This window comes from Tenrec ecaudatus, chromosome 13 (assembly GCF_050624435.1).
Source record: "Tenrec ecaudatus isolate mTenEca1 chromosome 13, mTenEca1.hap1, whole genome shotgun sequence".
NCBI classification, from domain to species: Eukaryota; Metazoa; Chordata; class Mammalia; order Afrosoricida; family Tenrecidae; genus Tenrec; species Tenrec ecaudatus.
This window is the reverse complement of record NC_134542.1, coordinates 76,924,367-76,942,415: the sequence shown is the minus strand read 5'-3', so window position 1 is coordinate 76,942,415 and position 18,049 is coordinate 76,924,367. Positions and strand designations below refer to the sequence as shown.

The 18,049-nt window shown below is 38.8% G+C and overlaps 1 protein-coding gene across 1 annotated transcript in view; it reads right to left on the bottom strand.

Moving 5' to 3' along the window:
* The window catches only part of KCNH7 (potassium voltage-gated channel subfamily H member 7), a 503,315-nt gene that overhangs the window by 40,079 nt on the left and 445,187 nt on the right, over positions 1-18,049 (bottom strand). The window contains exons 10-11 of the mRNA XM_075529404.1: positions 4,487-4,739; positions 1,178-1,383 (exon numbers count right to left, since the gene is read on the bottom strand). Of these exons, the coding sequence (XP_075385519.1) occupies positions 1,178-1,383; positions 4,487-4,739 (459 nt within the window). The remainder of the gene's footprint in view (positions 1-1,177; positions 1,384-4,486; positions 4,740-18,049) is intronic.

Sequence of the window (18,049 nt, the reverse complement as noted above, 5' to 3'; positions counted from 1 at the left end):
GAGGAGGATGTTTACTGGTTTTTCATTGCAAAAGCAGAATGAGATTGGTGACAATAAATTGGGATTTGATAAATCACTAAATTAAAATTCTTATTTAAAAAGTAGCTGATAACATCTACCTTTCATGACTGATAACATCAACCTTTTCCTTCCCAAATATTCTCAACTTTCCAGTGTTTGAAAAGAAATGTGGTGTTAAATGTCGTGCTGCCTATCTTCAAAGTTTCTTCTTCTTTTTAATACACTCACGGTAACTGGGAACAATAGTAGCTTCAGGGAGAATGGGATCTACTTTCACCTACCTGTTGATTTGAGGATCTGAATTCCAGAGAGGGTATTAACTAACACTGAAACACACTGACAAGGTCTACTGCGCACTAATGAAACATAGTCAGCATTAGAGTGTGGCTGGAGGATTGCGGGGAGAGGGGATGAAGACCAACCTAGTGAAAAATTGTGGTGCTAGCATACAGTCTACCTCATACATTCCCATGAGAGTAGTAGCCCCACCCATTTTCACCATATAGGAGAGCGAAAGCATAGAGGCTCTCAAAATTAAGAACAAGTTCATTTCTATTCTGAATTGATTTGAAATATTATTTCTAGTAGAACATACATTATTCATTCTGCAGTACTAAATTGGAATCTTCTTTAAAATATGATTTATTTATATTTTTGAGATTTAGAGATATTAAATATGAACCTAAATTTGAATGAGGTTAGTTTATTTCCCATTATTACTGAGAAGACATTGCTAACCAATATATGGTGGACATAAAACCCAAGAGTTTGTCTTAAGCTCGATCAGTACATGATAAAGTCTTAAGAGATTTTCAGTGTCCTAGAATCACTCATAATTGGTACAAATAATTGGTACACTTTATAGACACCAACATTACCTTCAGCCAACAGTGTCATCTAGGAGTTCTTACAATGCCACTTTTAATTGACCTATTTAAAGGTATTCAGTAGATGAGTTTGAAAGCAATTAGGCAGCATTCTTTAAGAAGCACTACATATTCTATAAATTTCACTATTAACACGGTTCGCCCCTCAACAGTCAAAACCAGTATATTTTTGTAGCAATATTTAAATTGTGCTTTCAGAAAATTTTGAATGACCAAATAATCATATATCACACCAGAAATAAACAAGCAAATAAATAGTTAACAAGTACCTTTGCGCTCTCGTGCCTGAGGTTGAAAGTTAATTCTAGGTTTGTTAGAAAATGATCGGAAAACTCAGGGTACATATCTAAAACCTCTAACAAGTCTTCTCTCTGGATCTTATGCAAGTCACAGTATGTGAGAGCTCGTACATCTGCATTAGACTTTCCAGGTTTGGCATAAAGATGAACCATTTCTCCAAATATATCATTTTTCCCTAAAAGAAAAAAAGGAGGAGTGGGTAAAGTTATTAATATTTTTCTTCTGCAAGAAGGGCCAGTCCTTGAAGCAATGATTTAAAATGTAAGACCACATGGCTAATAGACAGTTGGGAATCAAAGTTCCAGCACTCGCTGTCCAGCACGTACTACTTGCTGAGTGGAACGTTACCTCTTCTTTTCAGTGATTCTGTTTTAATCCCTATTTATTTCCTTGTTTCAGTCCATAGTGTGGTAAACATATCTTCATTCTAGTGAACCTGACATTGCCAGTCAAGTGTATTGCCATTGAGTACTTAAAATTACTTTGAAGTTGGGGTCATCTAATTTTGTGAGAGCAGGCCTATGAGAAAAGCTACAGTGAGTCAGATCCAGAATCTACCTATTTTGCCAGAATCTCTGAGAACGCACCAAGGGATGATGGGGGAGCACTGTCAACCTTGATGAACTGACCTTCGAAGCCTAAGAGTACAATCCGAACACTCTTTAGTCCCTTTACTAACAACATGTAGATTTTCATTAATGTTGTTGTCCACTCGTTTCCATTACTTAACACATAAGGCTATACAGTCTCAACATGCATGATCATGGCTTCTTCTCACATGGCTCTTGTTCATCTGCTCACCTCTCTTGTGTTCCCTCCCACCTTGGAGTTGCTTCAGTGTCTGACTCATGAAGAGTCCTTTCCATCCTCTGCCCGGCCTTATGTCTCCTGATTTTCATGGTCACTCCACTGATGATCATGAGAGCAACAATACCGAATGTTTATTGAGAGCACCAAGTACAGTGTTGATGCTTATGTGCATTATCTCATTAAATCCCCTCCACCCCCCCAAATATGGAAGGATTACTCATTGTTATTCATATTTTATGAATATGGAAAGAGAAGAACAGATGAACTTATCATCACCCTTTTTAGCTGGGTGAAGTGAGAAAGACAATTAGGACTTGATGCCATGTTTTTTTGACTTCAGAGCCAAAGTTCTGATATATCGGATGTGCTTAAACTTCTCTCAATATTTTCTCCAAGTGCATTTTGGTCACTTTGATTTCTTGATTTTTTTCTGACAATTATCAATTGTACTTATTCTCTATATGCTTAGTAAATAATGATCTATTACATGATTATGTAAGCCTTTTGAGATTCTTGGTGGTAGTGCAAATCAGTGCTTTCTCATGAAGTTTTTTTTTTTTCAGACCTAGAAAACACCCCATATCTCTGGCCCCTGGATCTGTTATTTTAGCTTTTGGTCGACAATTTCATGTACCTTCTACTGTGTTTAAAGCCTTTTAAATAATACAATTTTCATTAGTTAAAGAACATACATACTTAACATCTTGAATATTTTAATTTTAACTGATAATTTTATGAGGAGAATTCCAATGTCATTTTTATACTCATAAAAACTGACATGAGAAAGAAGACATTAACTTTAGGTTGAATGAATATTTACTAATCTCCCCAAATCAAATAAATGATGATAAATTATGAGGATTTTAAGTGCTGACTTATAAGAAAAAAAGAGGTAAAAAAGGAAAATTTCCTAAAATGCCTTATAGTTTTGACACTTCAGAATACTATGATCAAAGAAAAGGCTCTCAACTAAATTTGGCATGGACTTGTATTTTAATTAGCTTACATAACTGTAAATGAGCAAGGAGTGAGCCAGTAGGTGCACCCAGCTCAATAGCAGCCTGAAAGGGCAATTTTAAAAAGCAGGGGGACTTGCGACCACCATGCAGAAGGTAGTGCCGGCTGATTTGAAAAACAGAAATGCAATGATACAAGCTCCTTCTCTGCAGCATACCAGAGAAAATCTAATGAAAACTCAACGGATGTGCTTATTGGATTGGAAACCAAATTGTACATCTTTTTTTAAAAGTTCATTTTTACCAGAGAAGTAGCCAACGGCCTAGGGAATCACCAAGACATTGTTATTAACGAGTTTGGATCCTGAACAGTGCCAGACTATGGTTATAGACAACAGTGATGAAAATCGGCAACATCCATTTGCAGTTTTGGAACCAAACATCAAGGGTCTAGATGAAAAATTGTTAAAATACTCTCACCATTTAAATGGAACTTGAATCCACAGAGGAAAACAAAACAAGATTGTACAAGTGTACACAAACTCCGGACATGGCTGGTCCCATGGGGAATGTGGGTCCAGATCTACTGGCTGAAAAAACCCCAAACCCCTGCCATTCAGTCAATTCCAACTCACAGCCACCTATGAACAGAGTAGAACTGCCCTTTTGGGGTTCTGAAGCGATGCCTCTTTGCAGGAGCAGAAAGCGCCATCTTTCCCCCCTGAGCAGCTGGCGGTTGGTGGGTTTGACTTGTTGACCTTGCAGTCCACCGCCCAAGGGAACTCCCTAGGCAACCGGGATTTATCGTTTACTGGCTAGGTAGCAGGAACGGAGAATTGACCTCCGTCTCTCTGGCTGTTCTTCATGGTCCTGGTATTTCAAAGAGTTTCTATAAATTAATGAGACCTAAATATAATTTTTTGTGTGTTTCTTAAGGGACAGATTAAACTTAGACTTTATTTTCCACCCCAACCCGATTAATTTATTAACAACTACACCCCTGGGGTCGAGCATCCAGGTAAGGAGTGAAAAGATGCTTTTGGTAGGACAGAACACCAGGCTTTGAAAATAGCTTAAATCTATCCAAACAAAAGCCCAAGTCATGCAAGGGCATTGGCATGTGCTTGCAGGAATTCCTCAATCAGACACATTTTATTTCGAAGTATTCAGGGATGAAGAATGAATACAAGATCCTCTCTCACAAAAATAGAAAATGTTGTCTATTTTCATCTATTTGGCTTCAAATGCCGAAGTTGTTGCCAAGAGCTGAGAGGCCTCATGGAAGCGTTTATGCACCAGAGAAACAGTAGAGCAGTAAAGAAAACACATTTTCTGCAAGGTTAACTTGATTTGAATTGAATTTTAAATAAAACTTTTGAATGACCCTCCTACACCATCAGTACTCCTAATAGGTCAGTCCTTTCCTGGCCATTTTCCAGAAGCCTCCAATCATGTATGCGTTCCCCCAGTTAATAAATGCATTTGGTCGCCGGGCAGTTCCAAAATACTCACCCAGAATAGCGACCACAATGTCATCTTTGAGGATTTCAATGGAGCCCCTGGACAAGAAGTAAAGTGCAGTAAGGACATCCCCACAGTGAACCAGGGTGTCTCCCGGAGGCGCATGGGTGGTCTTGAACTTCATTGCTAAAGCTCGAAGGCAACCTTTACTTGCCCCCCGAAAGGCTTTGCAGTTTTGCAGCAAAGTCTGGTTGAGATGTAGACAAATGTCAGCTTGCAAGCATTCTGGGAAACCCTTTAGGACCTGAGGAAAAAACAATAAAGAGCTTCATACTACCAGAGCACAGGGCGGCTCCACCAGAACAAAGTATCTCTACGTGCTCACAGAACCACAGGTGCAATAATTGCGTCACACGGGAGTTCTTCCAATGCTTCTACCTCGCCTGCCTTCATGAACACTAGGTTTGCTAAACCTGTCAGAATGTTCAACTCAAACAGAGTTCTCTGAATTAACTGCAGGCCTTCAGATGCAACACAAACGCTGCCTCATTAAAACGCAGTGCCTGTGACGCTTCGCACTGCTTCTCGTCGCCTGTGCTGTGTTAGCTTCATACCATGCACAGAGGGAGCAACGTGACAACCAGTGAGACATAACTACTGACAGGTGGTACATTTGAAACGACAATCAGCCTTTTGAAGGATCCTCAAGTGTCACTTTGGATTGTCATCTCTGACAGACAAATTAAGTATAATTAGCAAAAATGTTGAACCTGAAACAGCCATGATGTTTGTAAATGTCATATCTCAGCGAGTGTGCTTAGATATAACAGTGCTCAGAATATTTATAATTTGGTATGCACATTATTAATATTACATAGAGAATGAAAAGGAGACCGCAAACATGCTTTTAACGGATAGCTGAGTTCTCAGACATCATGCTAGAAGTTATAATGCGTACATACATAAAGCCTCCAAGCGTGCTTACGTTTGGACAGTTTTTTCTGTGGTTCTTTCTAAACTTGTGGAGCAGATTAAACAATAGTTTTGACAAGCACTACTCAATTTAACTGAACGAAAGTTTATACTACTTTATAAATTCTTCAAGACACCCCATTGTTGCTATGTTGTATGAATACTAGGCATTTTGACAATTCTATGAAGATTTTCATTTTCATGTTGATTTCCCCCCTGAAGATATCAATATGTACTAAGGTGGAGGGTGGGGTTATTATCTAGCACCTGAAAATGCAATTTTTTATATTCTACCTTTTTGTGTTAATGTGACTATCCAATGTAGGTCGATAAAACCATGAACTGGCTGTAGTGGCAAGCCAAGTGCATGTAGTCCATAGAGGACCTGCAAATTAGATATTTGAATTCATGTATAATGATCCTAAAGCTAATGTGTAATTACTTTAAGTCATCCTAAACCTTAAAGAGAGAAACCATGGTGGTGAAGTTGTTAAGCACTCAGATGCTAAGGAGTACACTGACAGTGTGGACTCACCCAGCAGCTCCATGGGAGAAGATTCTGCTCCCATAAAAAATGACAACCTATAACATCCTATGGGCTACTTCTACTCTGTCACAGAGTGATGATGAGTTGGAATCGACTACACGAAGCCTAACGACAAACACTACAGCAGCCACGGGGATCCGACTTCTCTAGGATCGTTACTGTTAGAATGTGATATTTAACTTCAATTAAAGGACACCCGATTCAAGTAAAAGAAACCCTATTCACAACAGACCCTCTTTCCTGGTCTTGTGTGTACACCATTATATGCAGACACGGTAAAAGGGTATTTTGTCTGAAAAGTCAACCTGAGTTCTCCTCAAGAATTTACCACAGGTTGACTCTTGGGCCAGTCACTTCACCCATCTGTGTTTCAATGCCATAGAACAAAAGTACTTCCCCAAGCCTCCTTCATATGGACATTTGTCATAAATAGCCAAGAGTATTCTCATTAGCAGAAAGTACACATCTAGATGTGTACAGCTAGAGAAACTCAAACTTTCATCCTAAAAATTCAGTCTTATCTGGTTCAGGTTCATAAGAAATAAGCAACGAGTTCCTGGTCACGCATCCTCAGCCTCTCACCGTAACTCTAACTGTAACACTTGGTCTACAGGATGGGACTCGGGCCAGATGTCTTCATTGCACTGATCGACCTCCTATTTGGCCAGTTTCATCCTCTATATCTCCTTACATTTGGGGCCAAGTGGTGCTTTCAGCTAAGTATTGAATTGGTATCTGAAAGGTCTCCTGGCTCGGTGGGAGAAAAACGAGACTATTCTGTTCCCATAAAAATCGACTTCCTTGGAAATCCTAGACAGGGTCATTCTGAGTCAGGATCAACTTGATGGCAGTGGAACACCCCTGGGGACTGGAGGCTGTTCCCATTTGTGGGTTTGTTGGTACCCTGTATTGAACTGAGGAGCCCTGGTGGTGCTGTCTGGTGGCCGTGTGACTGCTAATCATAAGGTTGATGCTTCAAACCCACACCTCCGTTGGAGCAAGATGAGGCGGTCTGTTTTCATAAAGAGAAACTCTATGTAAGGGTTCGGTAAGTAGGAATGAACTCAATGGCAGTGGGTGTATTGACACAGATCCCCGGATAGAACCATCCAACTAGGTCACTGAGGCGCTTTACCTATGTAAACCATTGCATTCTTTAACAGGTGATTATGCCAGATTGGGAGTTAACTGAGATTGGATACTAGTTTTGTTCTGTTTTTAGTAAGCCACTTTATTTAGTGAAAATGAGAGGGGGAAAAAGACAAACTGGATGTCAGAAGAGACTCTGAAACTTGTAATTGAATGTAGATTATTATACTAAGGCATGGACTGATGAAGTAAAAGAGTTGAACAGATTTCAAAGGGTGGTGTGAGAAGCGAACGTAAAGTAGCATAATGAAATGTATAGAGGCCTGGAATTAGAACACAAAGGAATGTACATACTTGGCTGTTCTTAAGTTGAAAGAACCGAGGGAAAGAATTCAAGCCTGAGTTGCAACATTGAAGGGTTTTATGAGCAAAATGTTGGACGCTTCAAAAAGAAGACGGGAGGAGTTCATGATTATTGTGCAAAATGCATCGATCAGTGTTCAATCTTTCCAGAACCTAGCATATGACCAAGTACTGATGGAATTGAAGGAATATGTGAAATCAACACCTATGGAAACTGCAGTCAGAAATAAAACAATGTATGGGAAAATCTGCTGTAAAACATCTCTTTAAAGTGTTAAATTGCAAAGTTGTCACTTTGAGGATTAGGTGCACCTGACCCAAATAATGTATTTTTGTTCACATCATATAGATAGATTGATAGACAGACAATGAATAATGAAGATGAGTGAGGAAATTGTTATTTGAAATAAGGGGTTTGGGAAGAAGATTAACTATTATATTGACATCCAGAAGATGCACAGCCAGAATACTTTTTGATAAGATTTCATCCTATGTGTGTCATCAAGAGGAAACAGCCTGAAGGACACCAAGTTTGGTAGAGCAGAGGGACAGCCAAACAGGGAAGGCACTCAATGAGATGGGTTGACACATGGCTGCAGCTGGAGGCTCAAACAGCCAAACAGTTGTGAGAATGGCACACGGTTGGGCAGTGAGTGTTTCATTCTGTGGCACACAGATTTGGTATAAGTGGTAACTGACTTGATAAATCGAGCCACACGACAATATAGGAGACAAACACACGAGTCCCTTGTCCTCTCTGCCTGATGTCTCACTTCTGCTCTCTGAAGTCTGCTATTGTGGTCTCCGTACAATTCTCAGATGACTTCACACAAACCAAGATTTATAGAGTATTACACCAAGTACAAATTAGATTCACCCATTTCTTAAAACTTAGCTTCAAAGAGGGACGTAAAAAAAAACACCTCAAAACAAAACCTATTGCCATCAAGCTTATCCTGACTCATAGCAATCCTGTAACAGGACAGATTAGAGTGACTCCATAGCGTTTCCAAGACTCTCATTTCCATGGAACTCCCATGGTTGAAGTTCTGACCTTTGCTTAGCAGGGACATACTGAGCTTCTTAGGTTACATGGAGATGCCATGGAGTGCACTAAAAAGTGTGTGTGTGTGTGTGTGTGGGGGGGGGTGTTTGCTACCACTACTGTTGTTGGAAAAATGTCTGGTGGTATAAATGGGTTTAATTTGATTGATACTAACCAAGAACCCCTTGTGAAAAATGTCTGGGATTTTACTTCCAAAAATCTTTAAAATCCATATGGAACACAGTTTTACCCTGACACATATGTATTTACATGAGTCAAAGTCAAGGAGAGGGCAACTGGCTTACTAGTCATTGAGGGTGGGTGGATTCTGACCCCTCATGAGCAGATGGACACAGGACAACTGGTCCAGTGGGTTTCCTAGGCTGTATATCCACCAGACCAGAAAGCTTTTATAGCGGCAGCTGGTGGGTTTAAACTTCTGACCTTTTGGTTAGCAGTACAGCAGGTAACCCACTATACCATCGGGTTACAATGAAAGGTTTCTTTAAAAAAAAAAAGAAAGCATATCCTCTCTCCCGTTCTTTACACCCTCTCTAACTCCAGGCCCCAGTTATCAGCCTCACTATGAGATGTTACTTTACATTCAGAAGGATACTCAAAGTTCAATCAGATCCAAATTAAATCAGAGCCAGAGATGAATGGAAGTGTGGTTGATGATGTGTACAGAGGGGTTTTATCACTTTTATACACACGTCTTCATTACTAAGTCTCTAGAGTCTTGTCAACTCAGCAAAAGCCTGTCTTAAACGAGTATATTAGGATTCCTGAAATAGGTCTCAAGGAAAGCTTTAAAACCTAGTAAGGTTTCTGAGGGACCCAGAGGGATCTTCCTCCTGTGGAATAACGTTAGCACCTTCAACTCCTTTCCTTCAATTCAGTCCTTGAGTGTGGAGTGAGTGAAGGGCAAGATGCTACTATGGTGGCGTCTGTTACACTCATTGTGCATGGTTTTTCTGAACAGATTGACTGTAACATGACCTGAGCTTGTTCAAAACGTAAGCAAAAGGGTGTCTTTCAGCTGGAAGTATATACAAATTATTTTAAGTACCACCTTGCCCTTGAATCAAGTTTATGGTTTTCAAAACATTTTTTCCTGTATAATATTTTAAGAAGACATTTGATTGAAGTCTTCATTTTATGTGAGGAAGGAAGCATGGTGATCATTCATATGTTTCAAATGTAAATCTAGCATAAATGTCCTTTTCATGTTGACGAGATAGGGCATTCTTTTTGGTTAGAAATTTGAAGGCAAATAACATTGCAGCTGTCTCTAGAGAAAGTGACAACTGTATCAGCAATTCTCTGAAGTGCTGCAAGAGAAGCCATTCCCCAAATAGTAGTAGTTCTTCTCTATCTCACAGATTACTCTATTATTAACTGTCTTGATTGGCATCACCCATTCACTGCCATTGAGTCAATTTTGATTAAGAGTGGTCCTATAGGACAGGGGAGAACTACCCCAAAGGACTTCTGAGACTTTAACTCTTTATAATAGTAGAGAGCCTCATCTTTCTTCCATGAGTGGCAGGTAGTTTTTGAACCGCTGATCTTGAGGTTAGCAGCCCAACTTGCAACCATCAAGCTCCCAGGATTCCATGACTGTGATAGAGTATTTTAAGTGCTCCAGGCAATGTTAAATCCATATAGCCTATATATCATCATTGAGTAAGACTTCCTAAACCTAGTTAGGTCAGTGGTACTTGTTATCGGAATTAAAGCAGTCATCACATATTAGGTAGAAGCTTGAAATTTTGTGCGAGAAAAGAGGCATTTCCCCCTTAAAAAAATAAAGTTAAAATCTTCATAAAATTTTTATAAAAGTAAGTGACTTAAACAAAGGTAGCCACAAATTATTGTTGAGTAAGGTCTGGATCCTTAAACGTTTGAAACGTAGAGATTTCATAAGTAGCATACTCTGATTATAGTATAAAACAAATATGAAAAGAAACAAGGGAACATGATCACAAAATCAGAAATGCTTGTTAATTAGGAGCCATATTCTATGATAAGCTTTGGCTCCAAGAAGAAACAATTTAGAGAGTGAGAAAAGGAGGATACTTCATATTAAAATCCCAGGGGTCACAGAAAAAGCTTTATCCAAAGGGTACCACCATTCAAAACCATTGATATCACGAAGAGAGTGGACCGACTTCATTTTGCTGCTGATATACATGTGTACCTAGAATGCCCATGGGAGATCTCGCGAAACCGAACCCTACTGAATTGAATATGACCAAAGTAAACATTCTATCAGAATAAGGCAGAGGATTTGTTAAGGTCTATGGCTGAGGGAGAAATAACATAAACAGTTTTAATTCATAATATCGATTCCACTGCCCATCCAGTGGATTCTGATTTGTAATGACCCTATCAGATAGAGAATTGCCCTTTTGCTTTTTTCAGGTTGTAAATCTTCACAGGGACAGAAAACCTGATCTGGCTGCCACCACGTCACTGGTGGAATTAAATCGCCAACCTTGTGATTAACAGGCCAACCAGTAATCCACTAGCAATTAAGGCTCCTTTCATACTTTATTTCTTTTGTTAAAAATCATTTTATTGGGGGCTCGTACAACTCTTATCACAATCCATCGACCCATCCATTGTGTCAAGCACATTTGTACATTTGTTACCATCATCATTCTCAAAACATTTGCTTTCTACTTGAGCCCTTGGTATCAGCTCCTCATTTTCCCCCTCCCTCCCTGCTCCCCCTTTCCTCATGAACCCTTGACAATTTATAAAGTATTATTGTTTTGTCACGTCTTACACTGTCCGACATCTCCCTTCACCCACCTTTTCATTGTCCTTGCTACCCCACCTTCCCTTCACCCTTAGAAAAAAAAATTCCCCAAAGCAAACTCACTGCCATCTAGTTGGCTGCAACCCTGAAGGACAGGGTAGAACTGTCGTTTTCCAAACTGTAACTATGGGAGTGGAAAGCCTCCTCTTTGATCTGCACTTTGCTTGGTGGGTTCGATCTGCTGACCCTGAGGTTAGCCGTCCAGCCTACTATGCTACCAGGGCTCCTTCCTATTCTGTATAAGCAGGTATAAATGTAAGGCTTGTCAGAATTACTAAATTATACACAGACTAAGAATAAAATTAACAGCGGCAGAATTTCTAAGAAGAAATGATAAAATCTTACTGAATAAGATGTTATTTTCGGAGACTTAACCAACTTTGAACTAATTAATCTTGAGGGATGCTCCCCAATGCTTTGCTGAAATATTAGTAAATCTTAATATTTTACATTTTCTGATTCCCGTGAGTCTGATTGAACAGTTTGATCTCTTATTTATCTCACAGCATTGAGGGTTTTGATAAATGAAAAAAGTCAAATATTTTATATGAAAGAATGAATAATCTTAAGTGGTCAAGAAAGAAAATATATCAAGGGATGATGTAGCTTCTCAGGTATAAAGGCATAATACAGAGCCACTAAACACTAACCACTAGTATATTCCTATAGAAATGGATAAATTTATGTGTCCTAGTTACATAATACTAAGGTAGCATTTTAATTTAATAGATTTAAATAATTAATTCAGTGAGTACTACTGTCCAGTTATGAGGAAGAAAGCCTTTTACTAAATAAATTTACAAACAGATTATTAAGTTTTCTTTATAATAGTGTAACTATTTATACAAAATTATCTGGAACTATTTTTATAACCTCGAGAGTTACATGGAATATTTTGAAAAAAGCACAGGTCTTATGAACTCTAAGAAGCAAATTAACAATAGGCAAAATAAAAACTAAACTAAATTTATGTATCCAAAAGATGCTTTAAATAAAACCAAAATATTGGGAAAAACAAAATCATACACACACACACAACTTAGGGACAAATTTCAATACAGATAAAGCATTAATGTTACAGTTTACAAAGTTTAAAAACTATGTTAGAAAAAGATAACCCATTAAGAAAAAAATGCTGTAAATAGGTAATTTATAGGAGAAAACCCTGATTGACTTATAAATATGGCTTTTCAACATGTTGCACAGAGATATGTTCGCATGAATATGGAACGGTTGTTCTTACTCACACAGTCACTAGGCTGGTGAAACTAACAACAATCCTAGTAAATGGGAGGGAAAAGCACTAGCATTGTTGGTAGAAATGTAAACTGTTAGAATATTTATGGAATGTAACCTCACAATATCCATGAAATTAAAGAACACAAGAGTCACCTTTACCTCAAGAATCTCTTCCCTAACAATCTACTTTAAACGTCATAATATGAAGATTATATGTCAGGGTTTTTATTGAAGTACCCTTTGAAGTGGGATAAAATTAGAAGTAAAAGGAATGCCCAGGAAAAAGAAAATTGTTTATTAGTAAATCATATAGTCTGTAAGTTATATACTCTTAGATATTTCATACTTCTAGTATATAAAACATATTACTATAGAATTTTATATGGCATTAAAATGTATCAATTAGTTATATCAGCAGACTTGGGAATATTTTCACATTATGTGAGTAACATTAAATGTATACAATTTCATATGATTTTTAATAAATAGAGCAGTTATTGAAATGTGTGAGGCTGTATATATGAGGCTGTATATATGTACATTTGCACATCTGTTTATCCTAGCAGAGGAAAACATGTGGACGTTTATGAGTGGTTCATATGGCTGTTGGTAAAGGGCTAATGTGGTTGGGAAGAGAAAGAATAGAGAAGTAATCTAAAATATAAAATTAATTTTTATAAAGTTTTCACTAAAATGTGTCTCTCATTAAAAGCAGTATTTACATTATTATTTAATTTACATGAAATTGGGTATATGCATGTCTGACATGTGCCCCACCAGAGAAGATGGCCCCCATTGGAAAAGACTTTTTTCAGGCTATAATAAATTATGAAATATCTATAATAAGTTACCGAAATATCACTTGGAGTTACCTTGGGATGGAAAGATCTAAAGTAACTATCAAAATTTTTACAAACTGTTTGATAGCTTTACAACGATATATATTATTTAAGAGGAGAAACTGAAGTTAACAAAAAAGACAGATTTGTGTTTTCTGGGAATCTCTCCAATAGAAATTCTAGAAGATACATATTGACTGTGGGTTAATGATCCTAAACTGAATTGCCTTTGAATTATTCCTCTGCTTCTACCACTCCTCTGACACAAAGGCAAGCCCACATTTTTGTCCGTAGTCACTCACTGCCATTGAATCGATTTTCATGGGTAGCAACACTATAGGACAGAATACAACTGCCCTTGTGGGTTTTCAAGGCTGTAAATCTTGATCAGAGTAGACAGTCTCATCTTCCTCCCATGCAGTGAACAGTGAGTGTGAATTGCCAGTTTTGTCCTTAGCAGCTCAGTGCCATGAGTCATCAAAGCATCTTAGTAGATAATCAATGAATATCTACTTCAACACATTATTGAAACCTTTATATAATTTAGATGTGAAAAAAACCTTGGCTCCTTAATTCCTCTAAGTTTGCTTCAGAGGTTGAGTAGATGGTTTCTTTCTCAGTAGCTCAAAGAATTGCCTGTCACAATATATAGGCAAAGTATAATAACCTGGAAAAAAACTCATGGGAAAAATAATCCTAACGTTGCTCAATGTGATTGAACTATGGAATGATATCGGTCTTAACTCCCAATGAAATGGTTAGAAAGAAACCAGATTGACAGACCCCAATTCTTTGTACAAAGACTGGTCAAGCTGACAGGAAATAAACCAATGGCATGGTTTTAAGTCTGCGCATTACTTTTAGGAATGATGGGATACAAAAGCTATTCACCACCTCCTTTTCTCAGCAGGTGCAAGCGTGGCTTCCCTTCCTTCCCTTTTCTCGATTGGGGCCATCATCTATGTCATGCGGTCACCTCCACGATACCTTCACCTGACCAGTTCCTCGCCCTTTACCGTTCGCACCTTCAACAATCGGCACGTTCCGACACCAGGCTTCTCTTCCTTCCTTAGCTACCCAGGCAAGGGAACGGAAAGCAATTTCTTTGTTATAGAGCTCTGGCCCCCCTTGTATGTTACTGGCTATGTGCTGTTAAGAACAGTTTATAACTACAGCAGATACATTTAGAGAAGATGCTGGGTAGTTAGACTCGGGTGTGAAGTCCTTTTCTTGGAGAACCTGTCCACGCCTCCATTTTCTTAGTATCCAAAGAGTATGTGGGTAATTACAGGGATGAATATTTAGAGCTGGCCCACTATAGTTTAAATAGTGGAGTGAATATTTAAGGAGCCCTGGTAGTGGTGTGTGTTAGGCATCGCACTGCTGATTGCAAGGTCAGCAGTTCAAAGCCTCCATTCCCTACAAAGGAGAAAGATGTGGGTGTCCCCTGCCATCAAGACGTACAGATTTGGAAACTCTATAGAAGGTTGCTATGAGTTGGCATTGACCTGATGGTAGTAGGTTTTGGCTTGGTCTTAGAGCATTTGATTTGTAGCTGTTGCTAATCATAGATATGTTTTGGCTCTGTGTGTAAGGGGATACCGATCTGGGCACCAGAGGGAGAGCAAATTCATGATATCGTATATACATGGCCTTTTCAATCACTTCCTATGCATGCAAAAGCTGGACAATGGATCAGGAAGATGAAGCAAGGATGGTGAGACTTTGGGCATGTTGGTAGGAAGGATCCTTCCTGGAGAAAGACATCGTGCTTGGAAAAGTAGAAGGTCAACAAGAGAGGAAAACCCTCCCCCGTGAGATGGACTGAGTCACGCGGCTGCACAATGGGCACAAACACAGGAGCAATTCTGAGGCTGCTTGTTGTCGGACCAAGCAGGATTTTGTGTCTTATGAGCTGGGGCCTTCTGGGCATGCTAAGAACAATACACTCCTTAGTATTGCTCTGGAGGGTTAAAAACGCTATTAGAGGTGAACTGCCCCACTTCTTAAGTGGCCTGAGAGATGAGTTCGGATTTTCTGCGGAGAGTCTACAGAAGCTCCAGACGTAAAATAAAAGTATATCTGACATAAAATGATTATTCACGTTCTCATATGAGTAACAAGGAAAAGAAAACCAAGCAAAATAACTAAAATAAATCTATATTGCTATTGTTATTGCTGCCTCAAGGATATAGCATAAATTACATTCAATAAACCACTCTTGCTTATCTTCCCAAGTAAAAAATAGGATACACAATTCTGATGTTGAATGGAGGTTTTGTATAGCCTTTTTCAATATAACGTTATAGTCCTATGGGAAAGTCTGAATATAATTTTACCACTAAAGACAACATTAGGCTTTTATATTGGGAGGAATTATGGATGGTTTGAATCCACTAAAAATGATCAAGGCTGAGTTATTCTAGAATTTGATTGAAAAGGGATTAAAATATTTCCAAAGTATATTTTAAACTGGACTTTGATTATTTTCTGAACTGTTCTAATATTGAATATTAGACAACTACTAAATGATCTTAAATTGAACTGGGTTCGAATTATGACTGTACTCCTACCACTTCAAAAAAGTCTTTTGGAATGCATCAAGTCCTTCAGCATAAGACATTGTGCTTGGGAGTCCCGCTCAATCACTACCAAGGTTTCAGAGTGCTAAAACATTTCCACCTCACTACTACTGTTCAGAGGCACATTATTAATAGAGGGAGTAACCAGAGCACACAAGTGTGACCATCCCTCAGCATAGTGTTTCTGCAAATGCGTTCATCATATAGAAAGCCCAAGGCCAGGTTGTCGTGATTGCTCTTGACTTAGAAACCTCTGAAGGACAGATTCCTTCCCTGACACACTGACTTTGCCCAGAAGCATCATGGTGACATTGTAAAAAAGTCCTTTTTGATAGTTGTAGAGAACGAAGTCAGCATGGCGATATGTGAATGATCACTGAGCTTGTCTTGACAATGCTCCAGGTGACAGGGTCCCTGATGACCTTCACTATTTTCTGTAGTATTTTTGAGAGGGTGAACTAAATGACTTTTGTGTAAAATAAGAAGTCCTTTCTCAAGAACTTGTAATGCGGGTGTTGCTGCAGTAGATTAAGTACGGGCAGGAAGGTCAGGTGTTAACAATTCTTGCTGGTGTAAAACTTCACTACCTGCCTGATTTCTTCAGAGCTGGGTAATTCCCACCAACTAAGCTACAGGCAGATAAAATCACTTTTTACAGTTCATTGTGTAGAACTATTATTCTAACCTAACTCCTAGATAGTATATATTTCTTCAGAAAAATCCCAAAGGTATCAAAAACATTCATATTTATTTTCTCACTTGGATAGGCTTCATTTTTTAGCATTCCATCATCATATGTTCAGCCTACTATGTTGACCTTGGTGGTATTTCCCCAAATGCCTGGCCCTCAAATTTGCATACTCTTCCAGTTGGCTGAAATCACACACCCCCTTCTTTCTCAGGAAATAATCTAGTCTCCACTTGACCAAAGAAAACGGGTCATATAACACAAAAATACCTTCATCTTTTCTCTGTTATCCTTCACAACATCACCATCACTTTTCTTGACTTTTCAGTCTGTCTTTAATGAGAACTTATCTACCTTGCTGAAAAATGTATTAATTTTCCTATGCTCTTATCCCAATTCTTTTGTATGTCTGCATTTCAGAATGAACTCCATAATGACCCAGGGTTTAAAACACAAAAAATGAAACAACAGAAAGTATTCATCCAATCCCCCCAAAAAAAAAGATTATCTACCTTAATTATGCCCTGTGTCTGCCCAGATCTGTAGTTTTCCCCCTGCCATACTCTCTGTTAGTTCTCTGGTATAAAAAATCTGCTCACCAAATTTCTTACTCCATATAGAGTTTCTGTCTTGAGCCACAAAGTCTCCCGTAGTAATTTTTTGTATGTGAATACGTGAGTTCTGTTGCTTAAAATGTCTTTTTAAGCGGTGGGTTTAATCACATGGTAGAGAGGTGAAGGGGTTTGCCGAGTTTAGTGGCAGGCCCAGAATCAGTCCTTGGGTCTTCAGAATCTCTTTTCTGAATCTTTTTCCCAATTACACAGATACTATTTAGGGGTGGGGTTGAACTTCTAGCTAAGAAACAAAATTGTTCATTAAACATTCTTCAAGGTTCTTCTTTTACCCCAATGTGTAATATTAAATTGCACAATTTCTGTCCTAAGTGGTTTGTTTCCGTCCAGCCCAAACCACTTATAATGCATGGTTGTCAAGACCCTTTCCCACCCAGAGCAGGCTCTTGTGTGCAGCGATGAGGACTTCTGAACACACACTCACAGGGGCAAGGAGGTGAAGCCCATGGTGGCCTTGCAACTACAGTGAAAGTCAGAGGCATCCAGACTAGGTCGCCAGAGGACACTCACTGACTGGGAGAATGCCTTGACTGAGGTTTAAAGACGCCTTCCATCCTAATCTGAAAAAGCATCGCCTTTGAAACGATTTTTGCTGTTCCTAAGCCTGCCTGAACTAAGACTCAAAATAACACTTCCCATGGCTAGTTTCATTATCCTGGCCCTTCTCCTGTTGTGCTCTGAACCATTTGGGAGAATGAAAAGTGCCCCTTACCTTTCTGAGAACTTGGGAACATTTTGGCAATAGCTTTTTCAAAAAAGCAAAAGATGCAAGAAATAAGGAATAATAGCTGCAC